General features: G+C 34.8%; 2 protein-coding genes across 3 annotated transcripts; both read right to left on the bottom strand.

Annotated features, from left to right (window-relative positions):
• Positions 1 to 333: 333 nt before the first annotated feature.
• On the bottom strand, positions 334 to 3,813 carry LOC132629249 (CO(2)-response secreted protease-like). The gene is made up of 4 exons (XM_060344961.1): positions 3,575 to 3,813; positions 2,473 to 2,732; positions 2,255 to 2,366; positions 334 to 702 (listed from the first exon to the last, which is right to left on the bottom strand). The coding sequence occupies exons 1-4, from the start codon at positions 3,739 to 3,741 to the stop codon at positions 669 to 671; spliced, it is 573 nt and encodes a 190-aa protein (XP_060200944.1). The 5' UTR covers positions 3,742 to 3,813; the 3' UTR covers positions 334 to 668.
• Positions 3,814 to 8,553: 4,740 nt separating this feature from the next.
• LOC132625972 (uncharacterized) lies at positions 8,554 to 22,922 on the bottom strand. Of its 2 annotated transcripts, XM_060340659.1 has the most exons (17): positions 22,599 to 22,922; positions 21,872 to 22,094; positions 20,394 to 20,733; positions 20,235 to 20,306; positions 20,103 to 20,147; positions 19,049 to 19,258; positions 17,278 to 17,526; positions 16,424 to 17,179; positions 15,681 to 15,959; positions 14,381 to 14,805; positions 13,681 to 14,146; positions 12,918 to 13,154; positions 11,149 to 11,926; positions 11,004 to 11,062; positions 9,856 to 10,221; positions 9,622 to 9,660; positions 8,554 to 8,981 (listed from the first exon to the last, which is right to left on the bottom strand). In XM_060340659.1, exons 1-17 carry the CDS (start codon positions 22,831 to 22,833, stop codon positions 8,799 to 8,801), a joined length of 4,962 nt encoding a protein of 1,653 aa, XP_060196642.1. In that variant the 5' UTR covers positions 22,834 to 22,922; the 3' UTR covers positions 8,554 to 8,798. The 2 variants fall into 2 exon arrangements, with proteins under 2 accessions (XP_060196642.1, XP_060196643.1); XM_060340660.1 differs by lacking the exon at positions 21,872 to 22,094 and having other exon boundaries at positions 8,555 to 8,981; positions 22,599 to 22,716.
• Between the last annotated feature and the right edge of the window lie 914 nt (positions 22,923 to 23,836).

Genomic DNA, 23,836 nt, shown 5'->3' with positions numbered 1-23,836 from the left:
TTCGCATGTGCCAACAAATACATGAGAATAAGGTAAAAAAAAAAAAAACATGATCCTTGATTTTAACCTTTAATGGTGGAGCTATTAAATTAGATATTAATATATATTTTTTTGATGTATTTTAGTGATTTGTTTTTTGATGTATTTCAGTGATTTTTTTTAATGTATTTTACTGATTTTTTTTTGATGTATTTCAAATACATTGTGTACATTCCAACTACTATGAAGCCAAATATATTCAAATTTTCGTATATTTGAATGGATTTCAACATATATATTCAGATATAAGACCAAAAAAATTCAAATACACGACAAATACATTCAAAAAAAATAATGTGTTTGGCTATTAACAAAATACACTAAAAATGCACTCAAAAGTACAAAGACAAATACATTCAAAACAGTGTATTTGTAAGATGTAGATTTTTGAATGTATTTGTATTTGACTTTTAACAAATACACATGGCCAGATCTGAGACACTACCACCACCAAAAAACCCTAATCTCTCCAACACCACCTAAATCCTAATCTGAGACACCACCACCACCAAAAACCCAAATCTGAGACACCACCACCACTAAAAAACCCTAATCTTTCCATCACCAACAAAACCTTAATCTCTCCACCTCTACGTCATCTTCTCCACCGCCATCTCAAAATCAGTCCATCACCGCCGCCACCAACAATGCACACGGCCAGATCTGCAGAGTGAAAAGAGAGAGAGAGGGGTGAGCACAGAGGTTGCCTACAAACTATGCCTTAAGGTAGAATTTGGGGCAAACTATGCCTTAGACATTTTGCCTTATGCAGAGTTTTGGGCTTCTGCCAAACTCTGCCTTAAGGCAGAGTTATGCAAGTTCTACCTGGCGAATTTTTTTAAAATTTTTGACTGAGCATAGGTTCGAACCCGAAACCTAGAAGTTTTAGGCGAAGGGCAAAAATTAAAGACCAGTGCATTTGAAGGGAACTACACACAAAAAAATGATACAAACTCTTGCCTGCAAGCTATGCCTTCAGGTAGAGTTTTTCGGGCAAACTATGCCTTAGACATTCTGCCTTATGGCAGAGTTTTGGGCAAAATTCTGCCTTAAGGCAGAGTTATGCAAGTTCTACCTGGCAAATTTTTTTAAAATTTTTGACTGAGTGGAGGTTCGAACTCAGAACCTAGAAGTTTTAGGCTAATGGCAAAAATTAAAGACCAGCAATTTGAGGGGCAAAAATTAAAGACCAGTGCATTTGAAGGGAACTCCGCACAAAATAAAGATTTAAAATTACTTTTGTTTTAGGGAAAAGGGTCAAAAATACCCCTCTACTTTGAAAAAAGGGCTAAAAATATCCTCCGAATTTATTTTGGGTCAAAAATACCCCTCTCATCCTTAAAGTTTTCAAATATACCCATGTCTTGACGGAAATTATCTCCCAAATAACCCGAAATTATTTTTTAAACCCGCTCCATCATTTAAACCCGACCCAACTAAATAATAACTCATAATATGCCCTTATTCGCCCAATTCCCTCAAACTTCAAACCTACGTATACGGTCTACTGCAATCCTGGACCATGGAGACCCACACTTGGTTGTTCATTCTGCTAACCCGTAATAGGATGCACCTCCCACTGGACTCCCCGCTGGTGTGGCTGCAACATGAGTACCATGCCCGTCGTGGTCCCTAGGTGTCCCCGTAACAGGCATTTTAAATTCACCAGGATCGTCATTAAACCTTGCCCCGATCAGTCTCCTGATTCAGCTCCCTGAATGTATGCATTAACATTTCTATCGTAAACTTATTTTTCCAACACCACTTACAAAATTTCATATAGCCCATATTCGATAGAAAGACGGATCCAGGATTCAAAATTGGAAAAATTACTTGCTATAACAACTTAATCCCACCAATTACTCGTTATAGAAATAATTTTAAATTATTTTAAAAACTAGCAAAATTTTCATTTGATAGCTGTTTTTTACTGTATATATGTAAGACAGCCAGTGTATGTATGTATGCATGTTTGTATGTATGACTGTATGCATGTAAGACGGCTACATGATGTTTAAGCCAAAAAAAAAATGTTGCTATGTTTTAAAAACTCAATAATACAGCCATAATTTGTTAGAGGCACAAATAGTGCTATTTATGAAGATTCCCCTTTAAACTTTATGGGTTTCTATAGCGACCTCAAATTACTGGTTCTCGCGACTCCATAGCTTACAAACTGGATCCACTTTTTGGATGCATATAAAGATGGTTTTACCTGTTGCAGCAGGAAGAATTGAAATCATAACCTCGGGTGCAAGTTCCTTTCCATCGCGATGGGATTGGACCGATTCCCTTGTCATTAAAACATTCTGATTCCGGCCATATTCCTAAAATAATACGGTGATGTCATTCAGTTTACTAGTGTAATAATAGTAAAGAACAAACTAAATAAGTGCAAGAAATATTTTGCAGTTTGGTTCCTAATATAGTTACCCGAGTCAAAAATGCCAATTATGGTATCTGCTCCATTTGAGGATGAATTCGAGCCAGAACTGTAAAGGAAATTGTGTACCAGATCGTATTGATGGTTCAGAAAATCCCATGATCGCATCTTGTGGAGTTGAAATGCTGGATCGGGAAAAACAGAGACAACTCCGGGTTGTTGAGCAATCGATTGAGCTTCAACGTCTGATAAATGCGCTGCGAATCCTGAGAAACTATTTTTGTAGCTGTGCACCACTGCATTCTTTCTCCTAATGCAATATATATGTATATGTATAACGTTATACTACTTATAATAGACAAACGAAAATACACGCAAATGTTTTTCAAAATTTGGACCAAAAGTGTCTAATTGGAACATTTTATTAGGAATTCAAGTGTTCAATCGGAACATGCTTAGTTCGATTATCTAAATAGAATATCTTGGTAAATTTAAGGGGCTAGCTATGTGTTAAGCCTATAATCAAAAGGTAAACAGACCTTTGAGAATCAGAAATGAAGTCTCATTATGTGTAAAATGTGAATTGCTTTTCAATTAGAGGGAGTTATTTCTCAGAAATATCATAAAAACCTCTTCTTTGTCCATTACAAAAGAAAGATCTAATAACAAGTGAACGACATGAAGTAATTTGGTTAGTAGGCAGTAGTGTCGGAGCCAAGATTTACTAAAGGGATTCAAAATATATGACTAAAGTTCAATCAAAATGGTTGGCAGCCAATTTTATTGAACTTCATGCACATAGCATGTACTTTGGACAAAAGTGGTCAAAGTTAGACAAAAATGACTGAAGTATAACTAATATTATCGCCTCAACTTCAGGCAAAAATGACTTAACTTCAGGTATATGTAACTAAAGTCCAACTACTTGTATCTAAGTTTAGTTTTGTTAAGCTTAACTTCTTACACCACATATTTGAAATGGCTTTATGTACAAATTCTTTTTTCAAAATTAGGTACAGATTAAGTGACAGTGTCAAAATAGGCTACTCTTTGAAATATTTATGATTATGACCCATTGTTTCAGCCCAAGCAATTATTGAACGGGGCACTAACTCAACCTACTTTAACCCGCTCTAAGTTACAACCAATTACCTTGTTGTCAGGGAGCTCATAAGTTGAAGCTGATCATCAGATGAACCCTTGGCACCCATGTAAACACTGTAAACTCCATGGCCTTGTCCTTGAGAGGCTACCTTGGATTCTCTTAGAAAAGAAATTAAGAAGACACAAAACCACAAAACTAAAGAGACATTTTTCATGTTTGTGTCCGAAACTTGATGAAAGTTTGTGGTTTATATAAATAGGGGGAAAAGCTTGATTTGTTTTGTGATGCTTCCTATCTGTTTCCCACTCTTTATTTGTTTAAGGTGTTTGATGAATCTCAATAAATATTTAAATATTAAGATATGCATTAGAAATTCATGTGTCTGATTGTATCTAAATACTTAAATTAAGACAGTTTGGTTTTCTCACATATGAAAATATGAAAGTGGGCTTCATTTACAAGTAAATTAATATAAAATTTAATTGAAGTATTAAATTAATATAATACTATATGATCAACATAATACTTTTCAAATATATTATGTGGGAATTGATAGTGATAATGGTCGTAGATGATGGTTGTGAGTGCCAATTGTGGATGGTGTTGGTAGCGGTTGTGATCAGTAATAGCCAGTGGACAACGGTTGATGTGGTAGTTGGTGGTGATGATGACCGATAATTGTGGTAAATGATAGTGATAGCTAATGGAGTAGTGAATGATGACAGTAGTTGACAATATACAGTGATCGTTGATTGTGGTAATTGTTGGTAGTGATTAATGGTTGTTGTGATAGGTTGGTTCATGCTGATGATTGTAAATGATGGCTAGCAGTGCTGAAGGTTGATTGTATTGATTGGCGACGGTGGCGGTTTGTGACTAAGGATGGTAGTTGAGGATAGTGATGGTTACAGGTTGTGATAGTTGATAATGGTGGAAGGGGTAGTGACAGTTGGCGTGCATGTACGGAATATATAGCGATGAATGTCATTTATGTAGAAATCTTTATATAGATATCTTATTTATATTAAAACATTATATTTTAGTCATTCAGATTTATTCACACTTATTAAGCGAATGTGAAATAAAACAAATACACTTAATAATTAAGATTCATGTCCGAAAAATAAACCGATTCAATCAGCTGCAATCTAAACTTCTAATGTGGTGTGCTATTTTTGATGATCACGTGATTAATTATCGTAATGCTATAAGAATCATTATGAATTGGGAGATCATGAAAAGAGAATATTTATTTTTATTAAATAAATAAAAGAGTGTGGCAGATCTTGAAAAGAAGAGAATATCCCTTCTTCTTCTTCTTTTTTTTTTTTTTTTTTTTTTTTTATAAATGTGGCAGATCTTGAAAAGAAAATATTTAAATATTTTTAAAAAATAAGTGTGGCAGATAATGAAAAGATAATAATAAAAATTAAAGTATCCTCCGTGTGTAATCCATTTGAGAAAAAAGAGACCCATATCATCAATTGTGTATGCTTCTTCCTAAACTAGTAATTAACCTTTATCATGAGGCTTAAACTCTATTTTTTCGGTAAAAACACATTTCCATCCGATATTTATACGAACCATATTACTTTATCGTGATTAAATAAAAATTTAAAGGTAGAATCTGAACATTTTTACTATGATTTTGTATAAGACTATAAGTTAAAACATGAATTATGTATCCATTGATTTGATATAAATATTAAGATGGGATAAATTTTTACTTAAACCTATTCTGAATTAAATAAAAGTAAAACGTCTCTTCCCATGCTTTTGCATTTTATAACACTGGATATTATGATTAATCCATAACTAGGAATAAATATGTCTAATCTTTCCTTTCCACGAAATTGCAAACCAACACTTGTCCGGAGCCTAAAGGGTATAAAAATACACGGTATAAACCAAAAGGGGATAGCCTTTTATTTACATACCAAAACGGGTATAACGTGGAGCAGTCCACGTTATACCCCCAATTTTTTTTCCACTGTCAGATGATCACAGAAAAAATAATAAAAAAAAAAAATTAAAAGGTATAACGTGGACTGATCCACGTTATACAAATAATTTTGTATAACATGGATCAGTCCACGTTTTACAATATATATGTTATAAAACGTGGACTGATCCACGTTATACAAAATTATTTGTATAGCGTGGATCACTCCACATTATACAATATATATATATATATATATATATATATATATATATATATATATATATATATATATATATATATATATATTGTAAATTGTGGGCTGTCCACCAATCTGAGATAATATTTATCGGAACCAGTACCAAAAAAAAAAAATTGGCCAAATTTATTTTTTGAAACACTTAGTGTTTTTTCCATACTTTGAAAAGGTGGTCCGAAGTAAGTTTTGTTTGAAAACTTTAGGTTTAAGTGTTCTATATACATAGACGTCCATTTTTGTTTGAAGACTTGTTGTCATTAGCTTAAAGTTTTTTATTTTTAGGGTTTAGATTTAAGTGTGTTATTTTTTAAAGCGTAACTTTATTTCGAATATACGCGGTTTTTGCGCTTGGACGTCCGATTTACGCGATTTTTTTATGCAACATATTCGAAAGAAAGTTACACATTAAAAAATAACACACTTAAGGAACTTAGTGTTTTTTTCTATAAAAAGATCACAACATCTTATTTTAATAAATCTTTTCTTTGCAGCGCTTAGTGTTTTTTTCATACTTTGACCAACGATTAGTCGTGTGTCAAGACTCCGAAACGACAATATTTTATATAGAACCTGTTTTTTTTTTTTTTTTTTTGCGTACTATAATGTAGGCTCAATACATCAAGGATACGTAAACGTTCGGATCGTCGTTTTAGGGGTTGAAAAGGTACCCGAAGTAAGTTTTGTTTAAGGTTTAAGTGTTTTATTTTTTAAGGTTTTGATTTAAGCGTATTATTTTTTAATCAAGACATAACTTTATTTTGAATATAAATATAATTCTAAAAAATATAGGGAGAAAAACTAATTGTAAAGTGGTCAAACTTTAGATGGTCATAACTTTGCGCTCGGATGTCCGTTTTACGCGTTTTTTTTTTTTAAACTTGTGTATTTTTTCGAGATCTATGCGGACTTGCGGCGGTTTGGCCGAGCCGATTTTAAAAAAAACACCTTTTATCCCATTCAAATTTAAATTTCCCTCAAATTGGCGTGAAATTTTTAGTTTTATTTACTTATAAGATGATGATACGCAATAGATTTCAACGTAAAAATCCCAGGGTAATGTAGCCGTGAATGTCAATTTCACTTCTGCGGTTTCAATTTTTGAAAATAAAGCTAACTAATTTTCTCGACATATAAAGTTGACTAAAATAACCTTACAGTCAAACACTAAGTTTTATCAAACAAAACTTACTTCGGGCACCTTTTCAACCCTAAAATGATGATCTGAACGTTTACGTATCCTTGATGTATTGAGCCTACATTATTGTACGCAGAAAAAAATATCAGGTTCTATATAAAATATTGACGTTTCGGAGTCTTGACACACGACTAATCATTGGTCAAAGTATGGAAAAAAACACTAAGTGTTTCAAAAAATAAAGTTGGCCAATTTTTTTTTTGGTACTGGTTCCGATAAAAGGTATAACGTGGACTGATCCACGTTATACAAAATCAGTCCACGTTATACCTTTTAATTTTTTTTTTTATTATTTTTTCTGTGATCATCTGACAGTGGAAAAAAATTGGGGTATAACGTGGACTGCTCCACGTTATACCCGTTTTGGTATGTAAATAAAAAGCTACCCCCTTTGATTTATACCGTGTATTTTTATACCCTTTAGGCTCCGGATTCCTTGTTATCTCCTTTACTTAGTGTGCACATGTTTGATGTCCAATTAATTAATCTATGAATATCTACATTGGAGACAAGAGTATCTATTAAAATATAGTATGCATGTGCACTAGGTGGAACTATATTTTATTGCAATTCCATAATCTCTACCTCCCAAATTACTTTTTCTCTGATTTAAACAGTTGTTGCATATGATATCACTACAAAAGAAAAATAAAAAATAAATAAAGGTATCCACTGGTCCGTATTGTTAGGGAAATAACTCATATATACAGCTCACATATCTAGTTTGCAGTCGATATAGTCCGCTGGTATCATCGGTGTATAGTAATGTATCTGTTCTGTATAGCTATATATACACATTAATATACTTTGTAAATATAATGTATATGCTTTGTATAAACACATGAAACCAACTTAAGTTACAGTGTACAAATAATGTATCTATTCTGTATAGCTATATATAAATGTTACATATACTACAGTGGTATACATTACTATATATTATATATACACATATATACACACACATGATATATATCCATTTTTTGACTGACTGACTTCTGGTAAGAATTTCCCATTAGATTGAGTGACTTCCCCAGGATACGAATAAGTGAAATAGCTGTAGAAAATCATATACGCACATAAGTAATGTGAAGAATTCTTAAACATTAACTACTAGTAAATTTCATTCTTTCCAGATCAACCTAGGGGAAGAAAGCAAAGGCACAGATGACTGCAGCAACTGATCCGACAGCCAGATCTGAACTTTCATGGCTTGATGATAGAGATAGATGGGTATCTCCAAATAATTATCTCTAGAAAGAATAAGCACAGAAGCATAATACATTTGGTGTTTTTTTAAAGTATTTGTCTTAATTATACTCAATGCAAACTCTACTTCATGTTCTTTTTTTTTTAAAAAAAAGTCAAAACTACATTTTCTATTGTTTCTAAAATAAAAAGTAGTTGCCACAGAATATTTTGAATCAGTTAAGACCTTCCACGGATAGTGTTCTTTAAAAATAACACATATTTCAATTCACTAAGTTTGACCTTTATACTATCTATAATTTTGGTGATTGTGTGAGGTTATATATTCCTCTTGAACCAAGTATTATTTCCAAAGTAATTAATTCCTTCTTTTACCGCTCATTACTACAAGAAAACTTTTCATACAGTTTTCTCATGCACACTATGATCTTGTCATTGGCTTTCAGTATGGCACTAATAATCTACAATCTTAACAATATATTAGCTTTACAAAATGATAAACTAATGCATCTCTAGCTTCCCCTTTTGAGATTTTAAAACACCAAAATGTACACAATAAGCATCCAAAAAGACTTGTGGTTCTGCAATAAAAAAAGACTTTAAGACTTTAAATTATAACAACATTGATGAATTGTTGCTTATACTTACAGATAAATATTTCCAACTTTACAAATGGGAAGTGCTCGTGGGATTCGCGAAGAGATGTCGTTTTAGAATAAGCTTTGACTTCACGAATTGTGTTCCAAGAAGGCCACTGAGAATGGCAGGTGGCTCGGCTATAGTTTCAGACATTTTGCGCACAACGATATGGTTATCCAGAATCATCATCTCTAACAAAGTTCTGCAACTCTTTAAGACAAAAAGCAACATATTAACATTTCTCAGAGGCATTCGAAGCATGTACTAATGCTAAGTTACAGTTTGCATACAATATTACATAGTCTGGCACTTTGTGGTCGCTAAGAAAGAAAACTTATACTTTCTCAGCTAAGTAAATCTAGTTAGCAATCTACGATAGACATTACTTTAGTGCAAATCCCAGAAATACAGAAGTTCTTGGAAAGAACGTGAACGTCAGATGTGGTACAATTTATAAGCTCTCAGATACTTAGCTCCAAGATTAGATAAATGGGAGAAAAACTAGTACAAGTTAAACTTAGATTGCAAACCTCTTTATAGCAACAAATACTAGAGAGCAAGAAGACGTAGTTAAGACTGATAAGTTTTGAACAAGAACAAATTACATTCATTATTGGTGGGCAAGGTGGAAAATGTCCTCAGATATTATTATATCAGAAATGTGACAATGTAATTCAGTATCATATCCTTAGGTGATGGTGAGTCTTGATAAATTGAAAATTCAGGTGAGATGAAGGAATCATTATGATGTTTTCGCGCGGTAACTTCTGTTTGTTCAGTCAATGGGAAAAGTATACTGGGGGCACAGATTAATAGTTTGTTCATGGATAGTTTATAAATGGATATTTACCTGAGGATTCATTCCAAGCATCTGGTCGATAACATGATCCTGCAACAAAAATTATGTATTTATAAGTTCATATCAGAACAACTTGATCATAAACAATGACTGCAGTAATCACCTTCTATCCATATGATCTAACGGTGCCAAAATAACTTATGTAAATGGTCTACAGCTACATGTCATTAATTGTTATGCACGATATTTTATATATAAAATACGATAAGTTTAAAAATTTCATACCTCTAGAATCCCTGGCTTCTGCATTATGATACCCAAAACACGAGACACAAGTTTTCTGTAGACACCATTGTTGAAAGTACCATCACCATCGATCCAAGGCAATATTGGCTTACATGGATGAGATTTTGCAGTTTGGAACTCCAATGAATCATTTCTATTTGTGCTTTGCCTTTCAAGTAAAGGTTCAGAAGGTTGCTCTCGATTAGTGGGATTATGGAACTCGGCATTCATACCAAGTTCTTTCTGTGCATCATCAGCTCCCGCAAGAGTGACCAAAGAATCTAGTCGATTAACTGGTACGGTTGATAAGAAATATTTGGAATGATATGAGGAATCAACCACATTAACAGAATCATAGCCATTGACCTGCATGGAGGGTACAATAAAAAGAAATTATAGGCGTTACAAAGAGTGGAAACCTCCCTAATTAATCCTTTCATATCTTCTCTCTGTGGCATCACAGAAAAACCATTACCCATTTACCAAAGATTAAAGGAGCGCGAAAAAGGATCAATCGTAAAATCAGATAAATGTCAAGTTGTCCATCTTTTGCCAACTTACACCTTTTCTACTACTCATGTGTATCAATCACGCGAATATGTCTGGTGGATAACACATTTACCAGCACCAGTGCATCGACTTAGCTTACATTGAACAAACGTACTATTTTCTTATTTTCTGACTCAACCCTCATTAAACAGCTTGGGTACCTTTACGATCTATCCACTCTCTAGAGGGGGACATTTTTCCGGACACTATTACCAATAAAAATGGAAACAGCATTACACGGACCCGAGTGGAGTTTAAGAGAGTAACATGCTTGAATATGTTTCCAAGTGAATAGAGAAGTGCTTATATAATAGTTTGAACTTTGATAGACTGGAATAGTTAATTGAAAATATGTCACATCAAGTTTGAAATAATACAAACTAGTAATAATAAACCTATACAAGTATGAATTTTTGGTGGGACTTAAATTTACCATTTGTCGAAATAGTTCTAGCTTTTCCAGACTGACCAAAAAGAAAGGAGGTCCATTAAAATGGGATGGAGAGATTACTTCTCTGTCTACTTTCTTTTCTGCTTGTCTAATCTCAAAATATCACCACTAGGAAAATAAATTAATTGGCAACTACAAAGCACAGTACCTTTAATACTTGTCCGAAAGTTTCAAGGACGTCGACGATAACATCCAGCATCTTTTCCCCTGATAAAAAACAAAAACTCATAGCATCAATCTTGTGATATTTTAAACAAATAGAAAAGTAATATGAAAAAAGAAGAGTTGCATACCCTGAACATTCACAGACATTGAGATTTCTTTCATGGTTAGACCTTGGTCACCAGCCTTTTGAATGGCTAAAAGTAAAGACCTAAAGAGCTCTGGGTTAAATGCAGAACTTTCTTTTTTAGAAGAAAAAGAGCAGAAGTGTTCAGCAGAGCTTGCCATGGCTTTCCATAGCAACTCTTTGGAAGATACTGCTGTGTCTCCATAACTCCCATTCTCGTGTGCTTCCTCTACATTATTTTTTCCTTCCAAGTGAGATGCACTGCTGCTAGATTCAAGAACTGACATGATCTTGACTTGATTTTCTTCACCAATTTGTGTCAATGGCTGATTCTCGTCATTTTTAAAAAATTCTACGGCTTCTCTGCTGAAAAATGTTGCACGGCTCAAGGATAAACTAATATCAGGAAAACCCTTTGCTCGGCGAGCCTCACTTTCACCAATTCTGTATGTCTTACCCCTGCTTCCATCACGAAAGTTAGTAATATTATTTTTACGTTTGAGAGTTCTGGCATCCTTCGCCTTTCCAACACCTTTAGCTGGCAGGCATGGTATAATTGACAGTTCTCCTGAAGACAATAGACCACATAAATTTAAGACGTCACCACATTGCAAGTCCCGCGGAAGAACAACCCCACCATTCACCATCTCTTTCTCTCTTTCATGCAGCCAGGTTGAAAATTTAGCTGCTTGTTCTCCAGTTTTGATTGGAAATGGAGATGAAAACATACTGTCAAAGAATTTCCCAGAAAGCGCAACAGGATTTTTGGCTCTACTCTCGAGCTGCATAAAGGTGAAGTGAGGACATTTTGGAAGTGTATAATAAGGAGAAAAGAATTGCAGATGCAGCTACTGATAAAATGAAATGTGCACTTTGTTTCATATATCTTTATATACCAAAGTCACTGAGTCATCTGACCGTTAGGAAACGGCTTAAAGAAGTAGGTGACCAACTTGGTCTCACCCGCAAACTACTATCCAAGAAAGTGAGCTAATAATACAAACGGGCATTTGTATTGACACAGCTACATGCTTGTTAAAATCTAGATAGGAATACTGGCCATAATGCTAAATTCTCCTGTTGAAAAGATCCAAGAATCATAGACACAATTGAACAGCTAACATATATTACTTCTCCGTTATTGTATACACTTCACTTTCAGATATAGTTAACCCCTCTGTAGAATCCTTTACTCAACTGAACAAACATAAGAACTTGCAGTAAAATATGTTTGCTCAAATCATGTCTCGCTAATGCTGCAGCCTATGAACAAGGCGTGATCTTTTTTCAAATATATAGTACTGATATTAATTTCTTGCATCTTTTACGATCAAATGCTTCTCCTGATTTGCAATTATTGTGATACTATTTGACTAGTACAAAAGTCACGAACTCAATTTCACTTCCATATTGTATTGCTAAGAGTAAAGAAAAGTACTATCATAATGTTTTTATTGCTAGTTCAATAGGCATAAGATCAGCTCAGAGTTTAGGCATAAGATCAGATCATAGTTCAAATTAGAATTTCAACATGAATCTTTATTTTAGAAGTGCAAAGAAAATTTAGGGTTTTACTAATACAGGGTCTTTGCATACATTGGAACGGAAGTACTTAAAATTCAAATATCATGAGTTCCTGCATACGTTGATTGTTTTCCCAGTTTAACCATTCAACCACTTGATGATAACAGCCAGCCAGGTATATATGCGAAGTGGTAATATGGTCAGGAAGTGCAATGGGTATATAATCAGAAGACCTGAAAAAATATTTACCAGTTTCATCTCTTTCAGGAAGTTGAAAGCAAGAATTTTATCATGCTCCGAGTAATGCTTAAATGTTTCGACAAGTGAAGTTGGCACCAGTTGAGATCTTGAGGTGGTCAGGACTGCCAACTTTGATAGCTCTACTGCGTTTGCAACTGCAACTGATTCAAATGGTTGCCTGCGTATATTGCTGCTTTCAATTAAAGGATGACCACACCTCTTAGGAACCCAATGCGAGCTTTTCTCCTGAGAATTTGTTTCATCTTGTCAAAACTCTTGGGTTGGGGGTGGGGGGGGGGGGGGGTTGTAATTTAACATAATGATAATCATGCAACAGACATGCAGACACAAAGGGGGAGACAGGGAATATAAACAGAATATTAACCGCGGGAAGCTAGTTTGCCAGATTGAAATTAGATTTTATATGCAAAAACTTGACCAACACTTCCCCACGCAGATGGACAGATCAAATAGAAATAGGGGTCCAGACCTCAGAGTTTTCTACTTACGTATCTGGAGTTCCTTTGGTTTTTTCATTTCCTCAAAGTTGGTGAACTTCTTTCTTCTTTTTTTTTTTTTTTTTTTTTTTTTTACTGGTGAGGGGCAACCAAGGTGATAGAGGACATTATGGCTCACATATCAAACTTAAACTTACGGAGTCAAACCTCTGATTAAATAACTCTGGGCAGATAGCAAATAGAAGATAACAAACTTGGACAAGCATAAAATGTCATGCACATATATGACGTATTGCAACATCAGAAGGACTCACAGGTCTTTCAGCATTTATACTGAGATCTGAATTAGCATTGGCAGATTGAACTCCATTGCTACCATTCAACTTAGCCATCTTTTTACATTCCAACACCTTATCTAGGGCAACCTTTACATTGTAGACATCAAAATCATCCCACCGCTCTTCTGCAGCCTCTCTAGAATGTTCAGGGCTGTCAGAGACACCTTGATTCAAATCTTCTGAGGCATCATGCTGAACCATCTCTTCACAATCACCGCAGTCTAAGGACCTGTTCTGGAGGTACAGTGCATAACGCTCTGAGACTACATTACAGAGTTTCATTAAAGCACTTCTGAATTGTATACAGCCTTTCATCAAAATGGCCATTCTACGTTTGCATGCATCAGGTGATGCTGGAAGGTTTTTGACTGAGGCCCATTTAAAACAACGAGAATATGGCCCAAGGGCTGCTCGGAGTCTTACATATTCAATCACCAATTGCCTGGATAGATTCATTATATGTTAAGATCCAGAATAGACTGATTTATTAAGATATGTTAGATATGCTGAGTACGCTGCAGTAAGTCACCTGCTGCATGACGATTCATAGCAGACCATGCAAATAGGATATTCCACAGAAATATACTTCAGAACAAGACCAAATAGACAAGAAGCTGAAATGTGTTACTCCATAAACTACCTCTAAATCATTTATCTACAATGAACATGCAAATACCTGTCTGCATCTTCGGTCCAGGAGAAAATTGCTCTGCATGTTGGCTTCAGACTTGAGAGATCACTTCGCTTCATGGAAGAGTGATTGCCCTCATTTTTTTCCCATTGCTCTATCCCTTCGGTAACCTCCCTATGATCACCAACACAATTTATTTGAGAATTACATCCAATGTCCCCTGGAGAAACCACGAAAGCATTTTGTTCATCAGGGAACTGCTCAACAGTATCACATGTGCTCTTGTCACTTGGTTGTTCATCTGAAGTGCGTAGCTTTACATGTCTTGAGGGCACTCCGCCTGATGACCTCTTTCTTTTCCGTGAAGAATTATTTCGTCCTTTTATGAGGTGAACCATCCATTTGGAATTTAAAACTCCTTGGGATCTAGAGAGACGCTTTTGCTTCCTATTGTGAAAACGCTGAAGTACCTGTACATTGTGTCTTCTAAATCATTCATAATAAAAATGCGTAAATATGTAAATGCAGGATAAAATGAAATAATGTTTAAGCTTTTATTTCTTTCTCTTATTTATTTATTTATTTATTTATTTGATAACCGAGAAATTCCCGAGGGCCAATTGGCGCACGGTTAAAAACTCGGTAGATAATGGGCCTGCTCCTCTTATTTCAACTCAGTTTTCAATATCCTCTCTCTATCACTTACATCTTCTTGTATATGCATAATCCGTTAAAAGCAATTTCAAATATGCTTACAATTTCTAGAAAGGAAGTGACCATGCTTAAGTTCGATAAAACTGATATTTTTAAAGGTAGAAGTTAACTGCTAAGCAGTAGCACAATTGGCAGACAAGCTGGCTGATCTTTAACTTCATTTGAACAATACTGTTAACAGATTTAAGGCAGGAAGAGCATATTTTCAACGAAAACAAAAAAACAAAAAAACAACACCACCTTGCAAACCCCAAAAGCATAACTTGGGTGTAAATTTTTCATAATAACGCTAAGTGACAATCTTTATTTAATGATTTCGAGACACCTTTGCCGTTTTCTTGAAACTCAAACTTATTTGGTCCAGCCACAAGATAAAATCTTATAAACACATTAAGCTTAGAAAATGAAAAAGAAAAGAAAGAGAGAAAGGATGTAAAGTGTCTTCAAGCTTGAAGAAGAGGGCTCTTGTGCAGATATAGCAAAATGAGCCCTATTGCTGCTTCTTAGCCCTATAAAGTATTTACAAGATGAACATCCAAAGGATCAACATTGACATCATTTCCATAGGGGAACATCTTCATCCAAGAACAATAGAAGGACAAAATTGCAAATTGTGTTTACAATATCAAACCTCTTTAACAGCAGGAACATCATTTCCTGGGGAAGCATTTGAAGCAGCTTCTGGATTAGGTCCAGCCAAAAAGTACTCCAAAGTGTTCCAGTACTCATCAACGGCTTTTCTATTTGAAAGAACAAAATCATGTCTAACTTGATGGCAAGAATCTGGACCATGAAAGGAAGATGATCTTGCAGCTGAAGAGAAAGGCTTAAGCTCTAGTGCATGAGTAAGAGTGATTTGTGTCACCTGAGTGGCGTCTACCGTATGTTCACCACAAACAAGGCGGATCAACTGCCAACAAAGATGAAACTACTTCATTACTTGCCAAAACAAGAAAGAAAAGAAAGAGTGATAACTCAATCATAATCAACTCCCTCAACAATATTATAGCTATTCATGGTATCAAAATCCTCAATTTCTACAAATTGCAAAACAAGCTACTTTTGTTTTTGTGCAAATTTTCCACAAAAAAAAACTCGGTGTTTCTTAATATTTTATTAAAACAATTTGGGATCCTTCTCCCAGGAAATAAAAATATTATGTTTGGCGGATAGAAGCAAGATAATGGACCAAATCCTGGACTCGAATCATTTTCCGGAATCAGACTACATATACATAAGATTTTTTTTTTATTTTTTTTTTAGTTAGAAAAGAATGGACCACAAGATTTGTATCACTTGGGAGAGCGTTGCATATGCTAAAATAAGGGTTAGAACTTAAATATCAAGTATCTCAAAGATGATTTTCTATTATACCTTAAAACGTTGTAAAACGGCAATCAACAGTGAGAGCTCCTTGATTGACGGAGTATCTTTCAGACACGTGTAGTCCTTCATTGGAATACCAGAACGGCATAAATAATCCCCACATTTTTCAAACACATTCTCATGCATTTGAGCAGAACCTGAAACTTGTAAGAACAGCTCAAGCTGCATGGCCTCGATAGCTGAACCTATATCAACCAATTTGCAACTGCTGTCATCATTTTTTAAATCATAACCGTATTTACCAGATGAGGAAGTATCTTCACTATCAGGGAGACTATTGACATACTCCCATAGATAGATGTGAAGAAGCTTTGCACGAGCCATTTTTTCCATCAGAGACTTCTTCCCACGACTCTTTTTAACTAGTGCATCTTGGACATCCATCTCTATTCTTTGTTGTCCTCTGCCCACATCATACATTATCGGAAGTGCATCGCCCTTCTGAAACTTAGAAAAGCTTGCTCCACGCAATTCCCTTTCAAAGGACCTAATTCTATCATAAATTTTAACCAACAGTGCAGGAGATAACCCATAAATGGATGGGTGCAGAACCACGACCCTTTTAGCGTTCTCACAAAAGTTTGTGACGGCAGGGAAGAAAACGTCAAGGCATTTACAGTGTCCTTTTTGTTGAAGCTTATTCAAACTGCGTTCTAAGGTCTTTTTATCCATTGATGTGTGCCTGCCCTTTTCAAGTCTCTCAAGTCGTCTTTGTAAGTCAGGTTTTATAAGAAATTTCTCCTCCTGCTCAAAGAAGAATAGCTCGAGTTGATTCATCTAAACTGAAATCTATAGACCTATACTCAATGCAGAAGCAAAAGAGTAGTTAAGATGCCCAATACCTCCAACATTTTAAGTATCCAGTGCTCCCTCTGTTCCCTTGCGCAGTCTGCTCGCAGTTTATGACTGGGATATGCTTTGTATGCTTGGCATCTAGGGGATATTGTTTCAGTTGCCAAAGTTTTTACAGGAACAAGGTCACATACAGAAGAACGCATCATTATCTGCATTTTTGTGTCATTAACTCTGTTGCTCACATCAGTGGAAGAATGTGCAGTGCTCATTCTATTGTTTCCCTGATACTGGACCTCCTTGATAGAGAAAGACAAAAAGGTGAGAAGTGTACCAGGACAAGTTGAGTACAGAAATGTAATCTAAGAATGTGCATCAATATAAAAAATTTGGTTCCCACTGCCAGACAATACTTGAGAAAACATACCAACTACCTTTTTTCTTTGTGATAGGTAAAAACATGCCAACTACCGAGAAACTACCATAACCACTGAACCCCAAGTAGCCACAAACAACCGTATACTGCAAACATGAGATATAATAGTTTCCCTACTGCAACCAGAACACAACCCCTAAATGGAAAGAACTAAATCAGAAATTATTCGACTCATTAATCTTATTATCACAGACCTAAATATATAAATAAATAAAGATTCAAATACTACACATCTTATTTGATAACCTTATACTAGTTCACCTATCATTATCAACCATTGTTTATCCTTACACCTAGAAACTACGTGCCCCCTACTAGTAGAAGTTATGCTCTTGAAATAATTTCACACTTTGTCATTTGTTAATTGAATTTGATCCTTATCACCTTATGGAACGAATAATAAGGCACAAAACCAAAAATAGTTTTCTACACCAAGTTGATCTGTATCCTCTTTGATGCAATTTATAACTGTATGATGCATGAACCTATGAGAATCCCTGAAAGCTCTGCTACAGATGTCTTCAGCATGTAAAATCTACCCCAGAAATATCCATACTATCCTAACGCACAACCAAACAAAGAGTGAAGTTTATACAAATGCATAAGTTGCCTCAAAGTAATAAGAAATAATTTGGTCTTTGCTCTCTTATGTTTGAAGGTGAAAGACTGATAACCACAGAAAAGTTGGAAACAACCTTCTTCATCCAGATAAAAGCAGAGGCAGAAATCACACAGTGGCATATGGAATCCGTGAGATAGTGTGCCTCATGCAAGAATTTGTAGTTTAATTCAACAATCTTAAGAAATGTACTGGGTGGAAAGGACAACTAGTATTCTCGTACCATTTCATATTTCAAAGGATATTAAGTTTGAGTTCTGACAAGAAGGTAGAAGATAAATTTCACAAAGTAGAAATCAACTTCTGAAGACTGGGATATTCAAACTAAAGGTGTAGCAGTTGTCATGTTTCTAAAGGGTTTAAGTATAGGCATCTATGCCCCAAATTGAGGTCTGATCTTAGCAGTTATCCTCAACAGACTTTATTAAGTAAAAATATTTCTATTTAAGCAGACTTTAACTAGGACTACGGAGAAGAGAACCGCAGCATCTTTCATGCTTTTTCTCCAGAGTCGACTCTCTATTATTCTTTTTATAATCCTTCCTACACTTCTCTTAAATAAGAAGGATGTAAAACAGCTGGATGGCATATAAAGCACAGCAAAAACTCATACTCATAAATGGCAGCAAAGTAACCCACTGTTACTTCTTAAGACCATATCTGAACCGTTACGGAAGAAATTCCGAAAGATCCAGGCAGTTGAAATTCAAATAATATATCCATGAAAGTGGTAGATGGTAATATCAACAATAGGAACTTTACACACTTCAACATCTCTGATCTCTCTGGATCCTTCAGCATGAATTATGCCACAAGTCTGAGGCTCAATGGGAAGCTCCACAATCTGTTGGCCAATCTGATCTCTCTTTTCTATTTTTGTCGGTGGTTGTTCTTGGCCAAGGTCATCAGATCGACGTTTGCGAGTATCGAAGTGCATTGGTGAAAATGCCTTTAAAAGACGCAAAAACTTGTCCTTCTGTGAACAGTGAATAAATTAATTAATAAAGTCCACATGCAGATCATATTTGATATTACCAAATGAAAACAGCAATAATTTTAAGGAAAATTCTCTTTTATTAAAAATGAATGAGAATATTTTGGTCTTTTGGGTATAGTTAAGTGCCATTTGAATCACCTTGCTAATATCAATGATGTAACATCCCCAAACTACTTACTCGATCAGTAGCACTTTTGATCAATCCATTCATAAAATTACTGATTTAACTGGAAAAGTTAATGAAATCTTTAGCCCGTCACTTAGTTTATTTTCGCAAGACTATACATGACAAGTCATCTATCTTACATGAACCTGAAAGAATTTCCCTCCAAGCACCAGGACAAGATAATCAAACTATATACATCCTCTGCCTTCAATTCACTTCAAGCTATTTTCCCCTGCGTTTACTTTTTTTCACAAGGCATTTGTCATTACTTATTAATTTCTAGTATGAAAAAAACAAAAAACAAAAAGAAAGCATGTATAAAACACCATGTGTATTATAGACTCCTTATCCATAATCCATGACTTTACATCTTTCTTTCATTTCTCATTTTTCTTCTACCCCTTGATGATCTTAATATCAATGTATAAACTACTACTTCAATGATGAGCCTAGAAGTTTTTTTGCACATTGAAATTTCATGCTGCTATTGGATACACAGGAAACTAAGTATAACAGTTAATAAAACATAGAACAGAAACCCCAGAAGTTGGATTAAAATGAAATTAGTATCATCCATATTGAAGATGGAGAAGTGCAACATGCAGTTAAAGACAACGAAATATTATTAGCATCTTTGGTTGATACTGTTTTACTTACTTCAATTACCTCCACAACCTGAGCTTGTGTCAACTTGCGCAAGATCTGACAGAAAATGTATCAGACAAATAGTACAACTCATAAATATTGCTTGAATTTCAATTTATTGCATCCTAGCTAATAAAGACTTACATTTGCCCATCTTTTATGTCCAGCAGCATCTCGATAACCTAGGTCCTTTTTAATATTTGAGATACGAAGAACCTAAAAAGATGAAACAGTTTAAAGAAGATTAGGATTGTGATGTTCACAAAACCTAAGATACCAACAATTATTCGAGAGACGCCAGACCTTCCCCTTAGCTTTTTCAAGAATATTACAGATATCTCTCAAACTGGGCAGATCATCTTTTATAAGCACATTCTCTCTATCATCAGCCATCAAACCTCTCTTTCTGATTTCAAGTCTCTGTTGACAGCGCAAATGCTTTCCATATAGGCTTAGATAAAGCATATTGGTAGAAATATGCTTATTTATATGTTTTCCATCGTTGGATGTCTCATTTTCCCAAACTGTTACTTGATGACTCAGAATCAGTCCGAGAGTTTGAAGCTCCTTCAATATGTGGAAGAAGTTATTGGCTTTAGTGTTGAATTCCTTGGTAAGCTCACTCTGGGTAATTCCATTTGCTCTGTCAATGCACAAGGAACCATGATAAGCAAATTAGTTAAGCAATGTCTTGTTACTTGCTTTAAAAGACAAAGAAGCCTCTTCAACTTAAATATGCCGAGTAGGGGGCACATACACTTGTAGTTGTCGAGGTCAAACAAAAAACAAATTAAAAAGAAAAAGCTTCTAAATATTTACTTTGCTTCTGCTCACAGTTAGCATGACAGGTTCAGTAAGACCAAGGTTCAAATCTTGATAGAGGCAAAAAAGCTAGGTAATCTCTTCTTATTTGTTAACCTTTGAAAAAGTAGAGTTACTTGGTGGAAGAATACAATAGAATAGTCGAGGTGAGGCACACATTGGCCTGAATATCACCATTTTCAAAATAGGATTCCGGGGGTAATAAAGAACATATTGTATTTTACAAGTTTACCTAAGTTTTATCTCTCAAGCTGTTCAAAAAGCTCTAATTTTGCCCTTATGTTGAATATCCATAACTAGGCACACCCAAACGAGGTCTTCGAGTGCACCAAGTATGCTTCACTAAGAAGTCTTTTCTTTCCTTATCTTAATTTCGCAGGATCCATCATCTGAACCAATTCTTTTATCTTAACCATGTATATTGTCTAAGTAAATGAAAACTTTTTAAAGATTATATATTTAATAGAGTTACCTACTCTAAGTGTAGTTATATACCGCATCAGGAACTCTAAATCCTAAATTTGCCCTTGCACATTGCATATATATACTTCTGCTACTACTTGTTGTTTCTTGTGCTTCGGTTATCGCATACTTTGCTCTAAATGCCATGTTACGCTTTCTCTATTATTTGCTATGCCTTTTTTACTTTTGTATTGTCTTTTTTCAAACTGCATTGTTATGTGTTACTTGACTTGAGGGTCTTTCGGAAAGAGCCAATCTATCTTCACGAGGTAGGGGTAAGGTCTGCGTAAGCTCTGCCCTCCCCAAACCCACTTGTGGGAATACACTGGGTATGTTATTGTCGTTGTTGTTGTTACATTAAATATATATACATTTATAATAATAGTAACAAATGTATATATATCAAATAGACCAAATTTCGATCACTCAAAACTCACTAAACCTAAATTGTTGAATTGGCCTCAATTACAGGAAAAGATCGAGGAAATGAACCAAACCTTGCAATGGCGATGCGTTGAAGGACTCTTTTCCGTAGATGAAGAGCTTCTAACTCTTGTTTAGATAGCTTAGACTTGGAAACCTCAACCTCATGAATCCTACTAAAGTTATCAAGCATACTCTCTGGCACAACGATATTCAAATCATCCAATCTCTCCCATTCTTCCACACCACACTTAACCAAATCATTAGTTTTGCCGTCTTTCCATTCAAATTCGAGATCTGGAATGTTAATAAGATTGCACAAAAATTTAAGGGTTCCTATAATAGTTTATAATTAACTTACAATGATAAGTGGGTTCATAATCAAATGATTATAAATTTTTAATGGAATTAATAGGGAAAATTACACTCTATATCTATTGAGAGAAAATATTTACGTTATGTAGCCCATATTTTGAGTTTGTTACCCAGTTTAGCCCATGCTATTGTATAAACATCTTTTATACACTATTATAAACTTTTATACAAGGTTACATTATGTATAATGCTTTCCCCAGGTATACAACATACACAGTATAATCCCAAAAGGTGGAGTCTGGGGAGGGTAGAGTTTACGCAAACCTTACCCCTACCTTGGGAGGTAGGGAGGCTCCCCAGGTATAATATTGTATATAAGGCTGCGTGACGTAATATTTTATGTTGGGCTGTATATTTTTTAAAATTTCCCTTATTAATACATATACAGGGTATGAGCAAAAGCTACTGGGCTCGCAGGAACCGTACCTGAAACTCTAGATCCGCCTCTAATGCTGCGGTCTATAGATTGGAATTCGAGACCTGGAATGTTAATAAGATTGGACAAAACTGCTTGTTTTACGTCATCACATAGTGGAATTCCGTTTTTTGAAAGGTAAGGTTTTAAGTTGAGCCATAGATTGCTAATAGGAACTGAATTACTACTGCCTTTGCAACATTGTATGCAGAGTTCTTCAATGGCTTTGTTCACTATTGCGTCCATACATATATAATTTTATCTGTGTGTGAAAAAACCCTAAGTGAAAATCAAGAGTTTTTGGAATGAAAAAGAAAAAAACAGAGAGCAAAGCGGTTTTGGAGAGAGGAGGAAGAGAACGAAATTTGGTAAGAATTCAACCGGTATTTATACGTTTCTATACAAGGAAAATATTACTCTCTCCGTCCCAATTAATGTATCACTTTTCATTTTCCGAGAGTCAATTTGACCAAACATTGAAGCTAAATTAGATTACACTAACTCAATATTTTAAGATTAAAATTTTTATATTTGAAAACTACATGAAAAGTATTAAGTTGCAACTTTTCTCATATCAATTTGGTAAAAAATACATCTTAAAATGTTGATCAAAGTTCATGCACTTTGAATCTCAGAAAATAAAAAATACCACATAAATTGGGACAGAAGGAGTAATATATTACTCCGTTAAGACTAATCACGGGAATTTACGGTGGGAAAGGAAAAATCAACTCAGTTAGTGCAATTTATATATTAAACTAAAGTATTAAATTTTTAGTATGTGCGACACATATGTATCTCAGATTAAATAATATATATTTTGTAGATAAATATTTTAAAAATATTCCTTGTGCCAACTAGAAACAGTCTCTCTATCTTTCAAGTTAGGGGTATAGTCTGCTTATACATCTTACCCTCCCCAAACCCCATTTTGTGGGGTTTCACTGATATGTTGTTGTTGTTGTTGTTGTTATTGTTATTGTTGTTGTTTGTATATTTTAAAAGTATATGTTGAGCACAGTCTTTAGTGTTCGAGAATCCTGAGTATCCAAATCACATTTACAAGTTTTTTTTTTTTTTTTTGGTTAAACTTTGTCCCCTTTGATCATTTATGTACAAAAAGTTACAGTGTTGAGTTTGGCATCCCAAACTTTGTGCATGATCACTGAGATGAGACTAAACTATTAAACATAGCCAAAACATAATAGAAAGAAGACTAATCAAGGGGGATCATACACTATTTGAGAAG

This window comes from Lycium barbarum, chromosome 2 (assembly GCF_019175385.1).
Source record: "Lycium barbarum isolate Lr01 chromosome 2, ASM1917538v2, whole genome shotgun sequence".
In the NCBI taxonomy this organism is placed as follows: domain Eukaryota; kingdom Viridiplantae; phylum Streptophyta; class Magnoliopsida; order Solanales; family Solanaceae; genus Lycium; species Lycium barbarum.
The sequence above is the reverse complement of the archived record's forward strand: the minus strand, read 5'-3'. Positions and strand labels throughout refer to the sequence as shown.